We start from the raw sequence: 24,818 nt of genomic DNA, 5'->3' as shown, positions 1-24,818 counted from the left end.
CTGCACGTTCCTGAATCAACTGGACATTCAATGTATAGAACAGTTGTCAGAACGCATTCCAAGTAGACATATCTGCTTCCAAAAGGTTCGATTGAGGCAAAATTGGAACCGACAGAACCTAGCTGTACAGAACTCTCAAATCGAGTGCCACATAGCGATGAATTGTAACAGTTGTTTGTGAATTCAATGTTAGTTGATCTATTTTAGATTTTAAAATGTTTTTATTTTCCATACCCGGTACTTATATAATTATATGATGCTATACATTCTAAAAATTTATATGACACGATTTCTTAAGTAATCTCAAAACATTTTTTTATGTAAAACTTTTGGTTGTTTTTGTGTTGACATTCCAGCATTTAATTTTATTGCTTTTTTTGTTTTTATATATTTAGAAATATGCTGAATCATTCCTCTAGTTTAATATCTTTATCAATATTATATCTTTATTTAAAATCAATGTGAGATATACCAATATTAAATTTCATATTTTAAAAAATTAATCTATTGTTATTGTTGACTTTGTAAATGTCCTGATAGTGGTCACATATTATTGACATCCGAGCTGTAATTTACTCAACATCTATTATTAACAGGTGTTATGTAGGTCTATTTTTAAAGGATTAACAGAAAGATTTCTCTGCAGTTTGCATCACAAAATAGGAATGACACAAAATGATGTTGTCGATGCACTTCAATCATATAAAAAAAAGTGTATCAAACTTATTCTGTTGTTTTTTAAAGCATATATCGTTGTGATAGAACTATAAGGCCATAACTATTTTGTCTTGAAATTTACACCAGAAAGGTCATATGTACAAAAAAAGGCCTGTGTTGTCAATGAATGAATGCACATAAGACCTTTTGATATAGTCGTAATATTTGTAAAACTATTAAAGGTAGAGTGTTTAAAATGAGTGTACACACGCAATTTAAAAGCATCTTAATTTTTTATTGATAAAAATGGTTTTCGGTCAGAACTACCACTTATAGGCCAGTTCTATGACATCGATATGACATAGAATAGGTCCCTGTGTAGTTGGGAATAATTGAATATGACCCAGACCCACGAGAAGTATTAAGATTTGTTTGTTTGTTAATGAACAGATCCAGGTGTATCACAGCTAAAATTTGTATTTGCTATAACAAGTGGCTCAGTTAGATGAGTGGCCGTCCAGGGATTGGGTTGGGTCGGGTCTCCTCCTCTTATGAGAATTAAGATAAGCCCTCCTGCATTCCGAGACGCCTCTGTAAATCAATTTAATGCCATTGATGATTGGTTGGGCCCAAGTTGCCTAATACACAGTCCCTCTGTAGGCCTGCCCTAAGTTAGATTTTAGATTATTTTTATAAAATTTATTACCGGTATTGAAAATGTTACACATAATATTAATGCAAATTAGAAAGACAACAGATGAAATATGCACAATTTTTCAATGAAAACAAGGTCACCAATAAGCTATTGATGTAGGCTATAAACTTCATGCCCCAAGCCCGTATGCTTTACACGAGTTTCTAAATAATATTTCTACATAATATTAGAGATAGCTTCTCTCTAAGCTGATTATAAACAACACGTGATCACAACAGTATCACGTGATATCACAAAATGGCCGATATGACAACAGAGGATATTCAACCCGATGAGGGAAATCTTGAAGATAATGCCGAAAATAACGCAAATTTTAAAAATGGACATGTAAGTCTTTATGAAATTTTCTAAGGAAGTATTTCCTTCTTACTATACAAAGATTCGAGCGTTGTTTATAGTGAAAATTCATCTGACAGGGGAAACCGATACTGAAAGTGATTTTTTTTAGCTGAGGTCATCTTACCTTTGGCTTTAGCCTGTTTAGTTAGACCTATTATGGCCAGCTGTGACAATGATTGACGTTATGCATGATTTCTGTTATAAATGATAGGAGATTAACATGATATTTAATTTACATGATAATTATGAAATTGATTAGTGAACAATGTGTGTGATTTCACATATAGAATCAAGCCAGTCTATAGTTGTGAATTCAGTTTCTTCCCAAGGAAAAACACAAATTTCTTAAACTAGCCTACCAAGTTGATTTGATTTTTTTCATAATAAACAATTATCCCCACATTGTTTTTTGTAAAATCAATTTACTATCTGTATTGACTAATTCCTCTGAACTTACATTAAACAAATCAAACAAAGACAACCTGTCTGTTAAATGCAGAGGTCTCAGTGTAGTGATTACGTTTCTTAATATCTGAAAACTGTGACTAAATTGGGTACTGCATTTTAATTTTTTATAGTCAAAGTGAGAACATCAGCCTACAAGATATTGAATACTAATTATTACATATACAATAACAAAATATATTCACTGTTTAGATTAGTTTTCAATACATCAATATTAATATGGAGATACCAATGTTAAAATAGTGCTCAGTACTAGGCTGAAATAGGTTAGTTGTCTGAAGATCACAGTTAAAAACCCTTATTAATAACATGTTTAAGGTTCTGTATTATTATGTCTATATTTTAGTTAAGTTGTTTAGGACAAGATATAGTGATGATACCAGAATCTTTAATCACAGAGTATAGTAATGTTACCTCACGATTAGATCTTAGTTTTAACAGATTACAGTAAGTATACAAATAATATTCCCTTAAACAGGAATTATTTAGTCTAGCTTATCTGTTGTTCACAGCTCACCATCAAAATTTTAGTCTTCAAATCGATGTGAGTCCAGAATTATCCCCATTTGAATGTTAAAATGATGATTCGTCTTATGAGACCCTGACATATAAAGAAAAGACATACATATTTAGAAATAGAAAGTGAAATATCTAGTTTGAAGTATATTGAAACGGATTTTGTGAATTTCATGCACTTCTGAAGACTATTTACATATATTCAAAACCCACATCAATCCCTAAATATGGTGTTGCATGGCTTTTAAAGCAGATATTTCTATCAACTATCAAAGGAAATTTGAGAAGATTATTTTTTTTTTTTCTCAATTCAAGCACAATTAGCTATTATTTGCAACATATGTATTCATGTATTGTACTTTGATATTATAGTTGTTTAGATGGTGTAGAACATTTTGAACATTTAGAAGAATTGATATTAGATAATAATGAATTCAATGATGATTTAATATTACCACTTTTAAAACGTCTTCATACCTTGACCTTAAATAAAAATAAGGTAAGTGATACACTATATAAGCTTTCTTGCAAATAAAGTACTGTATTTAAAAGACATACTCCAAAGTTAAGCGCATAAGTAAAATTAGAATAACTGAAATATGAGCATTTGTTTCATCAGCAGAAGCAATTAAAATCGCAGAAACGGAATAATTAAAGAGAACATTCAAGGGAATAATCTAAAACGCTCTGTTAACGAAGATGATCTGATCTGTATATTGGTAGTAGATTTTGTTCATGATAATTGTCTTTTTTTGTAGATATGTGATTTAGACAAGTTATTAGATAAACTACATAACAATGCACCAAATATCAAATATTTAAGTTTATTGGGTAATACAGCATGTCCTAATCAGTTATCTTCTCTTGATAAAGATGATGATGACTATAGAAGATACAGGTTAGTCAACTATGATCGATCTTGATTCAACAAACATATATGACATGAATTCTGTATAATTGCGAATATAATGCACATCTTTTTTACTTTTGAGATATTTCATTTTATAGGCCCCGTTATGGATTTGAAGTGAAATTTATCTTCAATATCAATTTATTGTATAATTGTGAATATAATGCACACCTTTTTTGCCATTCTTGAGATATTTTATTCTTTTGAGCCCCCTTTTTCAAAACTGATGATGGATTCGATGGGAAACTCTTCTTCGATAGAATTTTAATGTATAATTGCAAATATAATGCCTTCCTTACCCTCGAGATAATTCTTTAAGACCCATTATCATAAAAGGTTATGCAGCAAAATGCTGAAGTGGGTGAAAGCTTTAAGTAAAAATGCTTCTATTTGTACAAAAGAGGTATAAAATGGCTTCATTTTTTATATCTTTACTTCAGATGTTATGTTATATACAGATTACCAAAGTTACAATTTCTGGATTCTTCACCAATTAAACAGTCAGAAAGATTAGAAGCTTTAAGAGTTGGTCCATACATGAAAACTATTAAAGTGCATGAAAGTCAGGTATTAAACTTTTAATATAACATCCTTTAAATTGTTAAAGCTAAGTGGGTGGAGGGGATTGAGCTAGAACCTTTTGCCAGCTGTCAGTCAAAATGTTGTGAAATTCTTAACTATTAAGTGAGACACGTAATACAAAATTCAGCTAATTGGTTGAAAAAGTGAGTTAGGTTTTCAATATGTGAGGAATGTGTATGCTAACTTTATTAATTTATTAATGGAAATTACAATATAAGCTTAGGCATTTGAATACAAACAACTGAACAAAAACTGTCAGTTCAAAGTTGTATGTTTGATTGTTAGAATTGTTCTATATATAGTTATATAGGTACCACACCGTGGTGAACATGGTATAAAATGCTTAATCTATTTGGGGTTTTTTCAATTTGACCTATCTCAATCTCAATCTCAAAGCCTATTGGTTAGTCTTAGAATGAATAAAGTTATATGATTTCTCTATCTATTTATAGATTCGTTCAGTAGTTTCATCTGATTCTTCCTCTGGTTCTGATAATTTTTCACCATTACCTGCTACATCCAGAGATGACCATATAGGTTAGTTCTTTATATAAATGCTCAGCAGTTTAGTAATAATAACATTATTGGGGGTTGTGGTGGATCTGCTGGTCAACATAATGGTCCAGGGTTCTGTCCTGGCATAAGTCTTTCTTACTATAGGATTTTTTCCACCCGTTTTCCCTTGTTTGTGATGCAGGTCGGAGGAAGGGCTGACTTAGAAAAAGCTTCTAATTGTCTTGGCAAAATTTCCACAATTGCATACTGCAGGTCTTCATTAGTCCAATCAGATACAAAAAAGTAAGATGCAAAACACTGTAACATTTGGTGGATATATATTACAAAACTGAAATATTGTCATGCAAGAATTATCTTGAATATTTATTTCATATTTATATATAAGCTTGTGAATATCTTTGGATTTGAATTGAAAAAATATACCATAAATTCCATCTAATGTCTTTGGTAAAATATGCTGAATTGCCTGTTAGATTCTAAGAGAAATGTTTCATCTTGCTTTGGTCAGCTACATCAAAATGCCTTTAGTTATGCTTTGAAATCAGTGATCTTGAAATAAGATAATTTCTTTTTATTATAGGTACATATGGTAAAAGTCGGTATATATATTATGGTAGACATTCAGAAGGAAATCGGTTTATAAGAAATAATGACTTATGAGTCTTCCCTAGTCACTTTTACTATGTGTTTTTAATGTGTTGTGCTTCCTTGTATTTAATAGGGAGCGTTTTGATGAACCTTTTTCTGAAGGAGTTTTAAAGGAGAGGGAAAGGGGTGGTATTATTATATTTGTTCAATTTATTGTCTAATGTTATATTACATTTCTAATTTAAATTAAACGCTTCCAGTAGAGTTTTCTTTCACATTTTAACAGAAAATGTTTTGTATAATTTATTGGTCTGGAGGAGCGAACCTTTCTTTTCACTGAAATTATTACTCAAAGGTCTATCTAGAAAATTAAGCCAGCTCTAGCTGAAAGGATTTCAGTATTTTGGGGGGTATTAAGTTACATATTATGAATTCTGTGGTAAAAACTATCTGTTTTTTATGTATGTATTTGACACTGTGTAACCACCTTTTTATAATCAGACTTATGCATTTCTTATTTGTATTTATGTAAGACTTTGACACAGCGCAGTAAGGCAGGAGTGACAATTTTAAGAAATTTCCTGCCTACATTAGGACACAGACTCAACCCTTTTATTTAGAACACTCTTGCTGTTGATGGCTTCTTAACCAAAATATGGTTCAACAAGAAATAAATGTAACAATGATATTGTTAATATTGCTCATGCATTAGTAATACTCAAGATTTGATTTTTTGTCTCGATCAAGTCGCTTTGTTTTCAAGCTTTGAAAAAACTAGAGATCAAGTAACTTTCAATTGCTAGAGAACAAATTGCTTACAATTGCTAGAGAACAAGTTACTTACAATTGCTAGAAAACAAGTAACTTACAATTGCTAAAGAACAAGTTACTTACAATCGCTAGAGAACAAGTTACTTACAATTGCTAGAGAACAAGTTACTTACAATTGCTAGAAAACAAGTAACTTGCAATTGCTAGAAAACAAGTTACTTACAATTGCTAGAGATCAAGTAACTTTCAATTGCTAGAGAACAAATTGCTTACAATTGCTAGAGAACAAGTTACTTAGAATTGCTAGAGAACAAGTTACTTAGAATTGCTAGAAAACAAGTAACTTGCAATTGCTAGAGAGCAATTAACTTGCAATTGCTAGAGAACAAGTTACTTGCAATTGCTAGAGAACAAGTTACTTACAATTGCTAAAGAACAAGTTACTTACAATTGCTAGAGAACAAGTTACTTACAATTGCTAGAAAACAAGTAACTTACAATTGCTAAAGAACAAGTTACTTACAATTGCTAAAGAACAAGTTACTTACAATCGCTAGAGAACAAGTTACTTACAATTGCTAGAGAACAAGTTACTTACAATTGCTAGAGAACAATCAGTATGGTTTTTAATGTATGAAAATTATTTCTATATGTAGATTGTAAATAAACCTGTACAGCCACAATAATTAGTAAATTTTAGTTCAAGTAATATGACATTAACAATATGTGATGTCATTTGGTTGATTAGAATTTATCTGGATGTATGTCACGATTTTGACCATTGTAGTAGTGGGTGTCGCGCAAGCAGACTTTTTGAAGCACCTGATGGTACTTCTCTTTGGAGGAGTCTACTACAATACTACCTTTATTCCCATGACTTTTAATGGTGTTGCCCTTTCAACCAGCCGTAAATATCAAGTACATGTAATTATGTAGAAGGTAGAGTTTTTGATGGTGTTTTCATCCCCCACAAATATTATATTATCTCAGGTTCAATTGTCAACAATTATGCAGTTAAATAACTTTAAATCATGAGAACTTGCATGTCAGATGTACCGTATGTATGAAAGCATGAAATATATATTTTATAAATTGTAATAAAATTGGCTTGTCTATTAAGAGTTATCAATAAACCAAGTACTGCAAAAGGAATCCTGAAATATTAATGATATATTATACATTATAGGCCCCAAAATCCATTGAAAATGTTCTGGCTATTGAGATCACTTTCATATTTTGTAATATCAAAGATAACACATGACAATTTAGCAATCTTCTCAATTCAAAGCAACTATTTCATTCTGAAGCTATTCTTAGAGGAGAAAACAAGTAAAAAGGTTTTCTAAAGTTTTTATGTGTATCAGAGCCATTAATCTGTACCATTCCAAGTTTCATTCAGACATCTATGGTTCTTGCAATTCCACAAAAATTAAGTGTTTTTATGACATAGCTATGATAAAGGCCCTAAGATAACTTATGCACCTTTTGTCATATACTGTTACTTTCTCTATAATTATAGGAACCATAGACATCTGACAGAAAATTTGAATTTGAATTCTGCAAAATGAATCTCTAGATGTGCCCCACACATAAAAATCGAGCTAGAAAATCTCTTTACAACCACTTTAATATTATGCATAAAACCATATGCAATTTTATCCAATACAGAAAAATATGAGCTGAATGGTAAGCCATAAACTTGATATGGTTAAATTTATAAATGATTTTAATATCAATGAAAGTACATGTATTATATTGTCTACTAACTACACATGAATACAATATGAGATGATTGTATAATTTCAAATAAACAGAGCCCACACAAACAAACAAATCATTATAAACATAACAATATGAACACTTGAAACAACAATCTTAAAATGCATTAAGTTTAGTCTATAGTAAAAAATGTAAGTACAGTAACCATATTTGTGCACTATCTAAAACATACACATGAACAATCCACTTTATCAAGTACAATTCATAATATATTATATTGTGAACTTTTCTAAGGATATAGTAGACTGCCTTAGTTTATATTTTGTGCTTCAGGGACAAAAGTTCTTAAGAAATTTGTTGATTTCCATCTGAAAAGAAATATATGTATTTTAAGTAAACAAGCTTGTTATAGAAAAAATACATCAAATTACACAAACAAAAATTTTAATTCCTGCTTTGGAACTTAATACAAACATTTAAAAAATACATTAATTCTAACAGAAACATGTAAAGCAACAAGAACAAGGATACAGTCTGAATATATGCTTATCAATTATAACACATTTCAAAGTAAAAAACCTGATGTTTAGTTTGTCTACAATTAACAAAATCAAACTGAATTATTTGGTACTTTAAAGCAATTCTCATACTTCTCTCAAGAAGTTACTTCCAAAGGCATAACTTAAATTCAACATTCAGTGCTTTTTTTATTCAAATGTAGACAAACTATACTCCTGATGTTTATTCTGAAATGTTTCAGGAGCGCCTGAATAAACTTCACTACTGGAAATATTGTATGTCTTTATTATAATCCTAAATAAAACTCAAATTCTTTAAAAATAATCTCTGAATAAAACAATAAAAAATTTGGAAACAATTTTAAAATCTCTGAATTATGATGGATACAAATCTATTGAATAGAAGTAATACATTCAGTCTGGTGATGTTAAATGAAATGAGAAATAATGGATGATAATTAGTAGTTTAATCAGACATAGTTGACTATACAAATGCAGAAAACGAGAATATCTGAACCCCTGACTGTAATTACATTTTCATATAAAATATTGCAATGAAATGGTGATAAAAATAAATGATAATTATCAAATATTGATTTAAATTTTGAGGGCAAAATTCAGACACAATTAAACAAAAAGAATAAAAAAAAATGCAGCAGTCAATGAGAATACTAAAATGTAACAAAATTGTCCAAACATGAATCTAAAACATATAAAATTTTCTGTACACTTTGTAAAATCTCATTATTTCAATGAAAGATTTTCTATATAAAAGGCATATAGTGAAGCTAGTAAAATTTCTTCCTATTCTGACAAAAATATAACAAATAGCAACGTAAAATATAACTAACAATTGGACTATATGAATTATAATTTGAATACAGTTGAATCGTAAACAATGAACAATTATATTTATCTTCTAGACTTAGATCTTTTTTTCACTGGTTCCTCACGTTCAGCATCAGATTCATCTACATCTGATTCTACAGCTTCTTTATAAGATGATAAAGATTTTCCACGAGATGTGCGTGAAGATTTCTCAACAATGCCGCGATCATTCCTTTTTGGTGTATTTCTGTTTCTCTTTTTCAATGGACGTGTTTCTTCAACATCAACTTCTGCTTCAGTAGTTCTGCTTCTACGACCTTTAGCTTTAACAGGACTTTTAGCTAGACTTCTAGCTGGACTTTTAGCTGGACTTTTCCTAGGTGATGTTTTTGCCTTTTTAGCAGGGGTGGGTTTCTTGGGAACTTCCTCTTCTTCTTCTTCCTCCTCCTCATCATCATCTTCAGATTCAATAGATTTTCTTCCTCTTTTCTTCCCCTTTGGTGCTTTTTTGACCTTTTTAACGATTCCAGCTGCCATTTTCTTTGCCAATTTCTTCTCTGTTTTTTTAGTGTCTGTGTTTCTGCCTTTCGATGGGGTTCGTTTTACTGGTGATTTGTTACGACCAGATTTGGTAGGTCTAACAACATAATTCTCTTCATATCTATCACTTGCTAAGATGGTTTCTATCTCAGCTTTATCTTCATCACCAGCTAACAATGCAGGTGATGGTGTAAATGGAATCATCAGTTGATAAGAACCAGTTGCTCCTAAACCAGAAACTTGTCTGAAATTAAAGAGCATCTTGTCTATGAACGGAATCCATACAGATGCAGTCACTTTCAGTTTGATTTCATTTGACCATAAGCAAATCTCTGGAGGAACAATCTTATTAATCTCAGCTTTATGAGCAACCATAAATAATCACAATAGAGATAATGAGAACTGTCATGGTCGCTTAATTGACTAATTTGGATTTCAAGGCAGTGTTTAGACATAGTCATGTGATAAAGGTCATCACTTATCAGTTGTTAATTATTTTATAGTTGAAGGGGGGACTTCGTAGTGGTTGCATATTGTATTTGCTTAAAAATTGTGGATTCATAAGCTGGATTCACTGTAGAACACAATGACAAATAAAATTGTCTAGTTATTTGCAGCATTAGATACAATATATATCATTACCAAACCATCTTTCAAGAGCGATGTAAATCAAATCCACTTACCTTATGATGGTTTTCTGAACACCTTTTTCCAGAGCAAATTTAAATTTGTTAGGATGACTGTCTATATTAAACTCAGCATGATAATCTTGTACATATTGTTTGATAGCTCTTGCTGAAGCTACCTTTGGTTCTGTTGTAGCTATGATAGCAGCACAGATAACATCATCCACAGAATCTTCTACAAAAAACAAAATTATATGTTGAAGCACTGTGATGCATGATTTAAGTAGTATCTCTCGACAATTTGTACACAATATTGGAACTTTAAGAAGGAAAAAAAGCCTCATCCTACCAAAGCAAGATGGTTAGAGAAATCATGGTTGTTGATTTTAATCTTAGCGTATAATATTCTGTTGAACTTGAATAAGTCACCTTGCCTCATACAACTGGTATAAAAAAATTACTATTTCTTTATTGTTCTAATTCCACATTGACAATTTCTTTGGTACTTACTAAGATTGGGATCAAATTCTTCAATATTCAAGAGATAATTACTATTCACATGTTCCCATATACCTAACTTTAATCCTTTCTCTAGTGCTGGACGCAAGCTACAATAAATCATAACAATATATAATAATATAAATATTATTATCAAATATAATTCAATATGAAATATGACTTTTTAATGTATATATTTGTGTAACAGTTACTGGCATCAGACATTTATTCTGAAACCTGATGTGAGCTGATATCAGATATTTATTCTGAAACCTGATGTGAGCTGATATCAGACATTTATTCTGATACCTGATGTGAGCTGGCATCAGATATTTATTCTGAAACCTGATGTGAGCTGGCATCAGATATTTATTCTGAAACCTGATGTGAACTGGCACCAGATATCTATTCTGAAACCTGATGTGAACTGGCACCAGATATTTATTCTGAAACCTGATGTGAGCTGGCATCAGATATTTATTCTAAAACCTGATGTCAGCTGACATCAGATATTTATTCTGAACCTGATTTGAACTGATATCAGATATTTATTCTGAAACCTGATATCAGATATTTATTCTGAAACCTGATGTGAGCTGATATCAGATATTTATTCTGATAACCTGATGTGAGCTGATATCAGATATTTATTCTAAACCTGATGTGAGCTGATATCAGATATTTATTCTATAACCTGACGTGAGCTGATATCAGATATTTATTTTGAAACCTGACGTGAGCTGATATCAGATATTTATTTTGAAACCTGATGTGAGCTGACATCAGATATTTATTCTGAAAACTCATGATGACAGGTAGAATCAAAGAGATATATCCCTTAAACTGATAATAAAAAATATTCTCACCTTCTTTCAATATCAACTTCAGGATAATACCGCTCTACATATTTCTTCATTCTAGCAAACGTAGATGACTTGGGTTCACTGGAATAGGTTATAGCTAGGGGGAAAGTATCTTCTATGTGTCTGGGATTAATATGATCTATATCACTTGGGTCTATTGGTTTACCTAAAATTAGAGTTAAGAAGGGAACATAACATTTAGTAATAAATTATATAATATATAACAGCTACGAGTAAAGTCAGCTATAATTTAGTGTGTCACAAAATTCCTGACTTCCTGAACAATGGAAATGAGAACTTTTCTGCACCAGAGATAGTGCAATGTGCGGCATAAGACTTTATCACCACAATCTATGGTAGAACTTAAAATTGAGAACCAAAACATGTGCATTGCTACTACAAATTCATGTTTATTTATGTATAGTTTAATTCATCCTGAAACAAGCCTAATGAAAAGTATTCAAGACACATTTTTGTATACTACTTACAAACAAAGCCACCAGACTTTTTTTTCTTCTTTTTCTTTTCACCATCTTTGTCGTCTGTTCCTTCTCCTTCCTTCTTTTCATCATTGTCTTCCTCTGTACCTTCTGGTTTTGTCTTTTTCTTCCTTCCTCTTTTACTAGGTGTTTCTCCTTCATCTTCACCATTTTCTACAGTCTAATAAATAGCAACCAAGTGTCATGTTAAAAAAAATACTACTGGTAGTGGTAAGTGTTCAATCGACATTCTTCCAAAACAGTTAGTTTTCTAGGCTAGAAAATCGTTGATCCTAAAGTATATCATAAGTTCTACCAGTCTTCAGTATGTATTAATATTGTCAAGGCTATCTGCATTACATCAAATTGCTAATTTTCTTGCTTGATTCCACATTTAACTCTTTCATGCTGTATATAATTTGTCATGCTGTATATATATCATTGTTTCTACAGCTTCTGTCTATCTCTCAGTTTCTCAAGAACTAACTAAAAGCTGCATGAAATATTGATGCCAAGCCTCTAGAGATTCTCAGAATATCAGTGAATGTAATCAATCACATCTTAATCAGTAAAACTATATACTGTACAGATCTTGAACAACATTTACTTTCAGACAATAAATTACCTTTCCATCTTCATTTTCTTTTTCATCATCACCAATGATAGTTTCTTCATGACCTGGTACTCGATAATATCCACATTTACCTACTCCCTTTACCTACAATATCATATAATATAACTTAAATATATTGTTGCAATTATCTGAGCAATGGACAACAGGATCTACATGCAGGCCACATGGTAGGTAAATACTCTTTGTGGACGTATAATGCCGTTGTCATGGCAAACATTTCCCATGATGCACGATACATGGCTTGTGTTCATTGACCCAATGCATTTATGTATCACACGGATGAATTCTATTTAATGTATTAAGTGAATATATATCAAAGCAATGTCAATATATGCCTAGTTGTCCAGTGTAAAAGATAAAGGAAACCTACCAAAGACACTTTCTTTTGATAGAAATCATTATCAATATGACGTAATAGAGCATTTGGTCGTAAGCCAATACTCAATCCTGGATGCTTTTCAGCAACAGCTGATAATAATCTCTGAAAACGTACTCCTGCATTCTAGTTAACTCGTTAAGAAATTCAATATGTAAATTTGCATCGTATTCATTCATTAGACTAGTTTAGGCCATTCCTCATTCTGTAGCCAAATGATCATGACCTTTATTTGCAATTATGTCCTTTAACTTATGCCCCCCTGAAGTTCTTTACCTCAGGTCCAACATTGTCCTAGCAATGTGATAAGCCATATATGTATCCGGTAATTATTACGTAGAGGATAACATTGTTTACTAATACTCACTAATACCTTGATAAATGTTCCATAAAAGAGTGTCCATATTGTAGATTACGATGTACTTTGAAAGCAAGTATTGAGAAAAAAATACAATTTATAAAGGATACAGGATTTCCAAGTCCAATAAGAACTTCTTGAATGACCTCAATCATCCTCTTTTTACCAGCTTCATGTTTCACCTTCTTTATGGAGTCTATTTTTATTTCTTTTACCAAATCCTTCAGTGGGGATGTCGCTTTAAATGCAAACTCTTTGCCAAATTTGTCTTTCAATGCCTAGAATATCAAATAAAACATATTTTCCAAACATTCTTTAAATAAATTCAACAAAAAGCAACAATCTGAATTGTCATTATAAATATCATAACTGACATCACTAAGAGAGAAATGAATAGGAGTTGTAAGTCCTACTTTCTGCTTGCCTGTGTGGGTTTATGAGGTAGAGAAATGTTGTGCAGTCTGCCAAGAAAGAAATATTGATAGGACAGCTGCATTAGTCTTCCCTTTTTCACATTTACCTTAGAAAAATCATCAAGATCTAGAACTGGTTTACTGTCTTCTAAACAACTGGTACCATAAAATTCATATAATCTTGGTAGAGTTAAACGTACTCCTGATTTAGATTCAAGATGGCCATCAATCCTGCAGAAAAATAAATAAATGAAAATCAACTTAAATTCAAAAATGATTCAGTTGAAGTGATATATTAGCTTACATGTTCTGCAAAAATCTGTTCAGGTTTATGTTAAGCGCCTCAGGCAACTGAAATGGCGCTCTGTCCTGTGGGTAATAGCAAAAAATTTAGACAATACCAGTGTTTCTCTAATTTGGAAAAATTGGAACAAACTGCCTTACCAATCATGCAGCGTCTGCTCTGCAACAGGCAGTACTCTCTTCCTTTTTTCAAATAACACTTCTCCATCTAGTTTCTTTAATTCTGTTTTGTATGATCTCTCGGCAGGTTTACTTTTTTCTTTGGTTTTGGAATCCTTTTCTTTTTCTCTTTCCTTTTCTGCTATATAATCAGCCGTAGCTTTCTTTAATTTGATGGTGGGCATTTTGATTCTCTACTAAAATTATATAAAGGTCACAAAATCTTGAAGAGCACGTAAACTTGATAAAGTGATACAAGATTGAATAGACTGGCTCTGTTGATTAAAAGGTTTGATTTGAAAATCTAATAAACTAAATAAATTAACTTCCAGATGGATATTCAGCATTGACAACAAACTACACTACCCAAATGGAACTCACAGTACTATTACAAAGCAGAAAAGGGGAGTCCAAGTGGGGTCACAACATGAAACATTGTACCGTATGTTATCTTTGCCTCCCTTTTCAAGTCGCACACATACCTGTAGCTGACATTGTATATTTGCTCTAAATATATTCAATATTTTATCACCCCAGTCAATATAGGAAAGGAACAAAACATGTCATTATGTAGGCCAAGGGAAATTACTCACTGAATCACACTGTTTTAGGCCTTAAATCTAGATCTATGTATGAGTAGTCAGATAGGTTTGACTATGCTTTGTATTAAAAGTTTAAAGGAAGAATTTGTTACCCATCGGGTGGCCTAATCTACTATATATTATTTGTATAGTGATAATGTCTAATGGTACAGTATAAAGGCAGTGCGAATAGGTCTTGTACAAAATAAACAAACAGTAGGTCCACGAAATGAATACACACAGTTCATGGAGCGAGAAAGATGCAGGTCAAAACAAACCGGTGATTAAATAACGGTATAACATATTGACCCAATTATAAACTAAATAATACAATTATCTTCTTCAAAAACAAATGATGACATCAAAATCTCACAATTAATGCGCTACATTGTGTTATTTTGCAGCAACACAAGAGCATCGGTGGAGAAAGTATTCAATAAAACGCGTGCAAGCGGCCATTTTCATTTACCAATTCCTGCAAAAATTGCATTCAATTTGAACATCTAAACAGCCAATGTCTACAACGAAAAAGTTATACATAGCAGTCATGCATTGTAAGGAAATATCATAAATACCATAGAAATCGATGGCAATAAGTATATGAGCTAAATAATATTTCTCACCGTATTTTCCTAATGTCGATATCGGGTCTATTTTTAACCCAAGCTAACTGAGCTTTCGGTGACGTAGTAATGATAATAACGTCAATGGTGGTGTATACGTTATAATCAAGCCCGCTTCACACCTTGTTTAATCAGGATTAAAAGTAGGACCAGTTTATTATAATGAAGGTCAATTCTAACGGCTGTCCACTGGTTGAAGGGGCATTTAGCAGAATTTTCAGTATTAAAAAAAATTTAAAACTTATGTGAAAATGTTTTTAAATAATTATGCTATTTGTAATATCATGTATCGTTTTAAAAATTAAAGACAGGATTTCGTTTAGTTAAAACTTTTACATAAGGTAAGTGTCACCTCTAGATTTTGAAAACTATAGTTTTCTTTAATTTGAGCTCTTTAAAATAATATGACTTATTAAAAAGAATAAATTAACAAAATTTCTCGAGGGTGGACCTGCACTGGTTTCAACTCGAATGCTGAGGAACTTTATTGAATTTTAGCTTCACTATATAACAGTGGTAGCCTATGCTCACTCTTATTCAGAAACTAATTTCACTATGTGTCTAATACATTTTGTTTATCTATAACACTAATAGTGCCCTGTACAAAGGTAAAGGCGACGAGTCCAACCGTGACAACCATCGTGATATCTCTCTTCTGATTATAACAGACAGAATCCTCTTAAAGGTCAGCTTAAACGGGTTAAATACCCACTTTCTCAATAAGACAATAGCAGAAAGCCAGTGTGGTGGTTTTCGTCTGAAAAGAGAGACAGTTAACACGATATTCACTGCAAGGCAGATCCAAAAGAAATGTCAGGAACCTCTACAACCTCCTGTCAACCTCAACTGGTCTAGGACTCGTATTGGAACCCATCCCAGGATGATGAAAATAATCAGAAGCTTCCATGATGGCATGAATGCAAGACTAGTCAATGAAATGATGAGCTCCTTGTTACTAATGGAGTAAAGGAGGAATGCGTTCTTGCTCCAACACTCTTATTAAGCTTCCTTTGCGTTATGATGCTTTTCTCTGCCTATAAAGACTTAGATTCGGGGGTTCAGATATAGCAATACTCAACGCAAATACTAGTAGGCAAAGACCAAGCGGACACCAAGCAGTTTGGACTCACATTAAGTATCAAGAACACAGAAGTGATATTTCAATCTTTGAAGAGCTCAACAGCAAACACACCTGAAATAAAGATCGACAAGAGTCTTAACAATGTCGACTCTTTTACCTATCTTGGTAGCAGTCCCCTCTTAATTCTTTCAACAGTCGTAACCGCATCGCCAAGGCTTCCTACGGCAGACTCAACAAACGAGTATGAAACAAAAGGGTCTTGAAACTGGAGTGAAGAGTATACAGAGCAGTAGTCCTTACTTGCAATAATGCACGGATGTGAGTTATGGACTGTCTATCATAGTCATGCCAAGTTTCTCGTTCAGTATCGCACCAGCACCACCACCACTATGACGTATCTTAAACACCAAATGGTACCACGGAGAAACAATTGGAATTCCTGGCCACAAATAGGACTGAATGGAGACATGCAACTCGCAAGAGAACAGAGACTTATGAAAATGAAAGCCAAGTTAGCATTATTGGCTTAAGATCCCACATCAGGTACACAAATGAATACAGTGCTGGGCTGGACTATATCAATAACGATAGTCCACTGTATATAATAGACCGATGATTAAGTTGATGGATAGGCTTAAACTTCAACTAGATGTAGATGAATGTTCAGTCTGTTACAGTACAGCTTTAGCTCTCAAATCAGATTCCAAAATTGATTGAATGACAGCTCCACTGTGCCTATAGAGCCTACTGTGCCATTAGCGAGGTAGAGCATGTTCGCCCTTCCAGAACGATAAGTAATTTAGATCCAAATTATAATTCTATGTACCCCCAAATTCATTCGTACTTACAAATTTCTCGGAGCTGCCGCATTTTGAATGAGTTACCACAACCCCCCCCCCCCCTCCCCCCACCCCCTTTCCGTTAAGTCAGTCTGTCCCTTGTTTGTTGTAACCCACCACCACTGATTACCACTAGACCCGAGGTAATGATATAAATGGGAGATAACTTCGTCTGACATCATTAGCGGTTAAAGGGACAAGTTCTGTCTAAGAAGCTAAGCTAATCATGAATAGTGTTTCCAGCTCACTGTCTAAATTCGAGTCTTCATTGCAAATCCAAGTGTGTACAGAACTATCCGCGTTTTTGAAACTTAAAACCCCGATTGCGTATCGATTGATTGTTTGTTGAAAAATGGTAAGGACGTGTGGATTCTATAGATGTAAATACACATGTCTAATCGATACAAGCCTGTCAATTCCAGGCGTTACGATCTGCCAAGGCCCGATCTTCTGTACCAATACGATCATATTGCATTCCAGTAGAATTGTTCCGATTGAGTCAACATTTGGTTATCTGCTACGTTCCGATACGTTCATCAAGGACCGATGCGATCCGTATGATTGTGGTCTCGATGTTGTTCACGATCATAATAGAGAAAGATAGCGATATGACCTACGACTGGACACGGACTTTTCATTACATGCCGTTTGTTTAACAACGATATTGGCTAGACAGACCAGTTAAAACATCTGCATAAGGAAATCTTAGTGGGTAGTTGGAACAATGTAGGCCTATTAATTTGACATTTCTTGGAATTTTTTGCAGCTTTCTTCATTCGTGCCAATCATTATCGATTGTGTACAATACAAAGTGTTAGAGATAAAGAATGAATGAATGTGTCAAATATGTCGAAACGTTTAGTCCTATTACAAATCAATCAGGGGACGTCATCGATACACAATCTCATTACTCTAAAGTGACAAGGTAGAAAACGGAAATTGCCTTAAGTAGGTTTTCATTCTAATAAAGTAGATAATGACGATATAAAAATGACCTCCTACTGAGGCAAACTAATTCTGTTTTTATCAGTTTGGTATTAGAACGTGGTACCAATAATTAGGTAGCAATATGATTGAGATATTCAAGTTGATGACCATGTGTATGGTTAACAAGGATAATTAATGGCATTAGTCAGAAATCAATATATTTGTTATTGTATTTATCTTGGACTTATGAATTATGAGAGATAGCCATGTAATCTTATTGTCAGATTATCATGGTATTTGATAGCTATATTTGTCAGATCTGAGAAAAATGCTATCAGGTGCAAAAAGTTGGAAGTAAAACACAACTTAGTTTCATTTTAGAGAAGCTTATAACAGTTCAATGCTACCCCTCCCACACATCCGAATGTGTATGTTATAATAAGAATCGCAATAGGCAATGTTCTTCCATAAGACGTAATTTTGTTCCAGTAGAGATATCCAGAGGCCTTATTCTCCAAAACTTAACATAAATAAAATCTAGATTTTTAAGAAATACAGTAATCGGATTGGATGACAAAAATTAATTTAAAATCAATTAATTTAAAATCAATTTTAGTGATTGACGATTGACCAATCAAATGAAACACTAAAATCATCTTAATTTATTTTTTTTAAGAGTAAGGCCCCGGGCTTTTGCTGCGTTCCCAAAGACTATGGTACGATCAGTAAATTTCAGGAACAACACAGATATCACACAGATATCAAGAGCAACACAGATATCAAGAGTCTGGTAGGTGAAAGCAATGTTTTATTATGTCTGTATAAAACACAAAATAACAATCTTTTATATAAAAATCATTTCGACAAAATATCACACATTATGAGCCTACAACCTATATTTAATTGTTCAGATGGGTGTATATAAATACATTGAATTTAATTACAAAAGGCGTTCCAATCGTTAATTCGATAATTTGAATTCAGGTCCCAAGTCAATTTGGAAGCCCAAACTGTGGTCAAATACCATTGCGATTTTCGAGCAACATACACGCACAAGCCAACTCAAAACCTAGAACGAAGTTACTGGCTAGATTTAAGTATCGTATCATAAGGATGAGTTCATTTCTGTATATAAATCGAAAAGCAGAATCTGAATACCAAACAATCAAATTTGACGTTTGGTGATAACAAATGGCGCTATATCACCCACACGGCTGAAGGTGTTCGGTCATTTGTCTTATCATTGAGACTCTTAATCGTCTAGACATAGTGCTTTAATCAGATTGGTGATCATCCAAGCCACTACTATATGTATCTCAATATACTCCCACGATCGTAGCGAACAGAGATATCCAAACTCTTTAGTAATTAACAACGTTAAGCCATTATCATATATAGTTATGGAATCCATTTTGAATACGCGTCGTTGACAAAAAATAACCTTTTTTGCATACAAAGAACAGAAAATACTTCGAGATTAAATTGATGGACAGCTTCAGAACTGTAATTATTCCAGTTGACCCAAGACTTCCACCCGAACAGTTCAATCATCCTTCGAACACACCCATCAATGTAACTATATAAATTTCGACTAAGATGGTATACCAATGAAGTCATCTTGCAAGGTGTAGCAGATGATGAGCTTCAGAGTCAGCAAGATACAGATCCATGTAATGCAACACCATTGATGTACAAGAAGACTTAAAAGACGGATTTAGATGCGTGTCAATGCTGTTACCACCACCTTCCTAAAGGCGATATCAGGTCGACAAGCGAACTACACGCGAATCGTTAATCAAGCAAAATGATCACATCGAAAAACTTCTAGAAACAGATTCCGACAGCTATACGGCCATTTTTTATCATGAAACCTATACCTTGCAACTTGCGATTTTTCATTCTTCGACTATGATATCATTGATCGACCACATTCTTCCAGTTGCAACCAGTTTCTCGCAGTTACTGTGTAGAACATTTTCACAGACAAACGATAGAATACAATGGAAGGAGACGCTCATACTTTAAACTGGTCCCTCATTCCATCTTTTATAAAGCTTCGTTAGTATTGCGATAAGCGAACACAAGAGGGTACCAGTTTACTCATACTTGAGAGATACTGTTTGTTTTAGACATAATATGCAGCAGACAGTCTTGTAGTAAATAAGTACATACAAAATATTCATATTGAATAATACAAATCTATGTTTATAAATTCTACCAATTCTCTATAAAAATAAATACATTAACTGTCAATAATGCTATAAGGTACGGAATCGTTAATGAGGTCTAGATTTGGTCACAACACTAAAGCAGTATACCAGTACAAATGAAACACAAATGCATAAGTCAAAATCGCTCCAGAAATGATAACTATTATTGAAGCAGTTGTTGATCGTATTTGCCGAAACGCAAGTCTAATGCTTGTACAAAAACTTGTGGACATATTGTCTAGTCATAAAGATAATAACCATTCTGAGATCCGTCGTTCACGGATACGTTTATCAACCTTAGTATCAACACCGTATTCCTTCAACATCGACACTAATTCTTGTTTATGTCCAGAATCATCTGAACTAATACAATCGTCGTCATCACTGCCATGTTTAGCAGTTGTTAACCACATGTTACTCATATACTTATAAACTTCGTTAATATTACACCTTTTATCAGGTTTAATTTCCAACATTTTACGAAAAAGTCGCATGAATCGAGGCGTAAATTTGCGCCATTGCGAAGGAATTTTTACTGTTTTACGTCTTTGCCATAAAACAAATTCTTTGAAGTACACATCACCTATGTCAGCACTTTCCCAAGGAAAATTTCCAGTTAATATGCAAAAAATTAATACTCCGAAAGCCCAAACATCACTTGTAGTTTGAACTATAATTGTCTCATTGCGCACTGCTTCACATATTTCTGGGGGTGTATAGGGAATACTGCCGTTAGTTTTACGGATCACACTACCTTGTTGTCGAGTCATTCCGAAATCCATCAGTTTCACTTTTGAATAATCAGGAGCAAACACGAGGACATTTTCTGGTTTAATATCCCGATGAACTAATTGTTTACTATGCATAAAGTCGAGGGCGGAACCGATTTGTTTCACTATAAGTTTGGTCTCATCCTCAGTCATGCCCACTTGAGGCTCAATGACGTCAAAAAGATCACCAAGCGGAGCATATTCTTGAGCGAACACAAATGATGTCGGAGTTTCGAACGCAACATTATAAGTGTCCATGATATTAAAATGTGGTGACAAAAAATAACTTATTTTAAATTCTCTTCGAAAGTCCCTGAGTTTGGTTCCTTGTTTAAGCAACACTTTAAGTGCCACTTCTGCGTTTGTTTCCCTGCATCTGGCAAGTAACACTTTACCATAGGTCCCTCTTCCTAGTTCCTTGATGACTTGATAGTGGTCCTTGATGTTTAGTTGTTGGAGGTTCTCCGATGTACTGGTCCGTGGTGATTTATCCTTAAAACTCATGGTTGATTTCGTCTAGTTCTATTCTTTACATTGTACAGTTATCTGTAAAATATAAAAGACACAATTTTTATTTTTTTGACGTTTATGAACCTCTAGTATTATGGTACAAACAAAACAAAACTTCATTATGACGAAATAATTGTTCTCCCTGAAAGATCAGAATACTTATGCACTGAAAATTAAGTGCAGTTACTAATCTGGTTATATTCTTTGAAAAATCAATAAACTAACTAAATTACATATAACGTAGCAGTTATCATAACATAACTCTCTGATAGCGATATTTTAACATAATTTGATAACAAATGATTTATAATTCAAATGGCATTTCCGGTTTAAACAGTATACATTTAACTGTAAATAGCGACCCTGTTCGTTTTTGTACAAATTATCACCAAGCTATTTCCGACGACAGTGCATAACGTATATTCATATCCAATGGCATAAATAATAATATGTTCCCATCTCAAAAAGGTGGTAACCGGAACAGGCTGTAGCCAGACCAGATTACGCAGGGGTAGTAAATATATCCGGCGGGCAATGGTGTATGATGTTAAGTTGCAATAATGGAATCGGTTATCTGAATTTTGTCACTTAAAATCGGAAGATGGTTGAAATTTTTGGAATATTTTTTAAATTAATAAGCATAAGAAGTTTAGTTAAACATGATTCCCATATTTGACATAAACCTTAAACCAGATATTATCAAGTTCTCAAGATTAAGAATGTGTACTTTCAGAAACAATTCCTGTTTGTATAAAACTGGCCCCCCCCCCCCTTTTTCAAGTTATTCTTTCTATATTCAATTATATATGGAATGTGAGAATAGTTACAGAATCAATGATCAGAATAAGTTATATATTAATTAAATATTCCATTTTCTACAGAATATAAAACGTTAAATCAATAAAAACCCATAACAACGTCTTTAAGACTGTGTAACCATTGTTAGGTATGAAAAGAAGTAATTCTCGGATGATGAAATCAGAGAATATACAGTATAGTATACATTTAGAAACATCTTACGTCAGTTATTAGTCACTCGTATTTTTTTCTTAGTATTTAAAATGTATGAATAAAACGGGATGCCTTTTTTTTATCATATCAGCTACTGAAAACGGAGTATGCTTATGACTTGCATGCAAGAAATGAACAACAGCGCTAAAAAAAATTTCTGTTACCAGAAATATCTTGAGAAATTTAATGTCCATTTTAAAACACGGGTTCTATCCTGTCCACAAATACCCGTGATCAGATCTACATACATGGAAAACTAGAAAATATCGCTTTTTACCCTCTCATATACAATTTCCAAGATTTTAGTATGGATAATATAAAATAGATATATAATGCATCATGATAATGCATGCATTTCAACCTATAACAAAAATAAGATATCAAAAATCACTTTGAACTTTATCCTCTCTATATGCTTACAACAGTTACAGTTATCAACACCATAACCAAAAAAAAAACCTTCAAATGATATAAAATAACAGCCGTCTTACCCTACAGTTAGTTAATTTCTCTCCGAACTCTAAATACAGAATAACCAATTTATTCCACAAGGCTATATCATATCAAATTCATTATATCCAATACTATAAAGTTCACAATATAATTCAATCTCTTCGTGATATGGATATAAAACGCTAGTAAAATCCACACGATAGAAGCCAAAGGCAAAATTCAACTATTTCTACATAAAAGTTGGTGAAACAGAAACCATGTTAATAAATAACAGACGGAAACTTTGATTGGCACTTTCTCTTATTTCTGCTGCCATCTTGGAGGTTGGTCGATAAAAACAGACTAGTGTCTGTAAACAGAAGAATGTGTCAAAGTACGCTCCATTGGGTCAATACTATTGATAATATTTCCTGATTAATCTTCGCACTTATACGACACAGCAAGAGATAATGGTAGCTTAAGGCAAGGTACATTACCACCTTCAGCGACCAATTTCTGAAACTACTCAATGAACAACAGCTATAAATATATCACTAAATAATATATTCTTCTTAAAGCAATATCTGCACCCCGTTTTGATTAAATGCAAACAGGCGATGAGTAATTTTTATTTACAACAGTTTAGTATTCTTCCCTGAGCAAACTATTATGCGACAACGGTTAAAATTTTACAAAATAATATGACTATCTACAATGTATTTGCTAACAAGCTTCATTTCTATGCTCAGAATGTCTATTTCACTAACTTCTGGTATAAGCTGCTGATAACCGTTTCCAGATGTAGCCTATGTAGATAGATAATATACTGTTGAAATATACTTGAGCAACGCGATGGTTAATGCATTAACTGTTGTTGAAATAGAATAAACTAGTGAGGCGTCGACCAATTACTATACAGGTATCCCCTTACCTGTTAGTGCTGGGTTACATTCAAGACCCATAGAACACTACTAGTAAACATGCCAGGTAGACCTATATAAATGTAAAGATAGTAGACTAGATAGGAATTAAAGGATCACTCAAACTCAAATATGTTTAATAGAGAAGCTGCGACTGGTTCGACCTATTATAAATCAGTCTGCATTTAACAAAGAATTGACCGTATACTCTATATTTCTGAATTCAGAATACAATACTTTCTAGAAATGGCACAAGTTGATATCTATTTTCACAAAATCCACAAATCCTGATAACATAATCTCCTCTGAGATGAAGCAGGTTATGTTTAAATGATCTGACCGAGAATCGCCTCCGCTGGATTGCACTTCGTTGGTGTAGGGAAGGCTGATAATGCTGGGTACAATGATGGAATTTTTTCCAGAAGTGGTTCACAAATGTAAATAATGAGCAGTAACCATATTGTTCTGGACTTATTTCCTCTAGTACTCATTCTATCCAAAAAGGGTCGTAAGAATGGAATTTAGCACGACTAAGAATAAC

The 24,818-nt window shown here is 33.0% G+C and overlaps 3 protein-coding genes across 3 annotated transcripts; 1 reads left to right on the top strand and 2 right to left on the bottom strand.

The window, feature by feature from the left end:
• Positions 1-2,522: 2,522 nt before the first annotated feature.
• Positions 2,523-5,360, top strand: LOTGIDRAFT_130337 (hypothetical protein; the record flags this gene model as incomplete). Its single annotated transcript, XM_009065295.1, has 6 exons — positions 2,523-2,623; positions 3,065-3,191; positions 3,451-3,590; positions 4,043-4,164; positions 4,647-4,721; positions 5,281-5,360. Coding segments are annotated over 6 exons (645 nt in total), but the record flags the coding sequence as incomplete, so codon positions are not given.
• A 3,209-nt stretch (positions 5,361-8,569) lies between these two features.
• Positions 8,570-15,400, bottom strand: LOTGIDRAFT_235765 (hypothetical protein). Its single transcript, XM_009065294.1, has 11 exons — positions 15,264-15,400; positions 14,356-14,570; positions 14,019-14,142; positions 13,609-13,776; positions 13,135-13,266; positions 12,756-12,848; positions 12,140-12,311; positions 11,655-11,817; positions 10,801-10,898; positions 10,348-10,525; positions 8,570-9,908 (listed from the first exon to the last, which is right to left on the bottom strand). Exons 2-11 carry the CDS (start codon positions 14,556-14,558, stop codon positions 9,209-9,211), a joined length of 2,031 nt encoding a protein of 676 aa, XP_009063542.1. The 5' UTR covers positions 14,559-14,570; positions 15,264-15,400; the 3' UTR covers positions 8,570-9,208.
• Positions 15,401-20,981: 5,581 nt separating this feature from the next.
• On the bottom strand, positions 20,982-23,584 carry LOTGIDRAFT_195744 (hypothetical protein; the record flags this gene model as incomplete). The annotated part of the gene is made up of 2 exons (XM_009065293.1): positions 23,417-23,584; positions 20,982-21,950 (listed from the first exon to the last, which is right to left on the bottom strand). A coding segment is annotated over exon 2 (927 nt), but the record flags the coding sequence as incomplete, so codon positions are not given.
• Between the last annotated feature and the right edge of the window lie 1,234 nt (positions 23,585-24,818).

The sequence above is a fragment of the Lottia gigantea genome (genome assembly GCF_000327385.1).
Source record: "Lottia gigantea unplaced genomic scaffold LOTGIsca_69, whole genome shotgun sequence".
Lineage (NCBI taxonomy): Eukaryota > Metazoa > Mollusca > Gastropoda > Lottiidae > Lottia > Lottia gigantea.
Note: the sequence above shows the minus strand (reverse complement) of the source record. Positions and strands in the feature narration are given on the sequence as shown.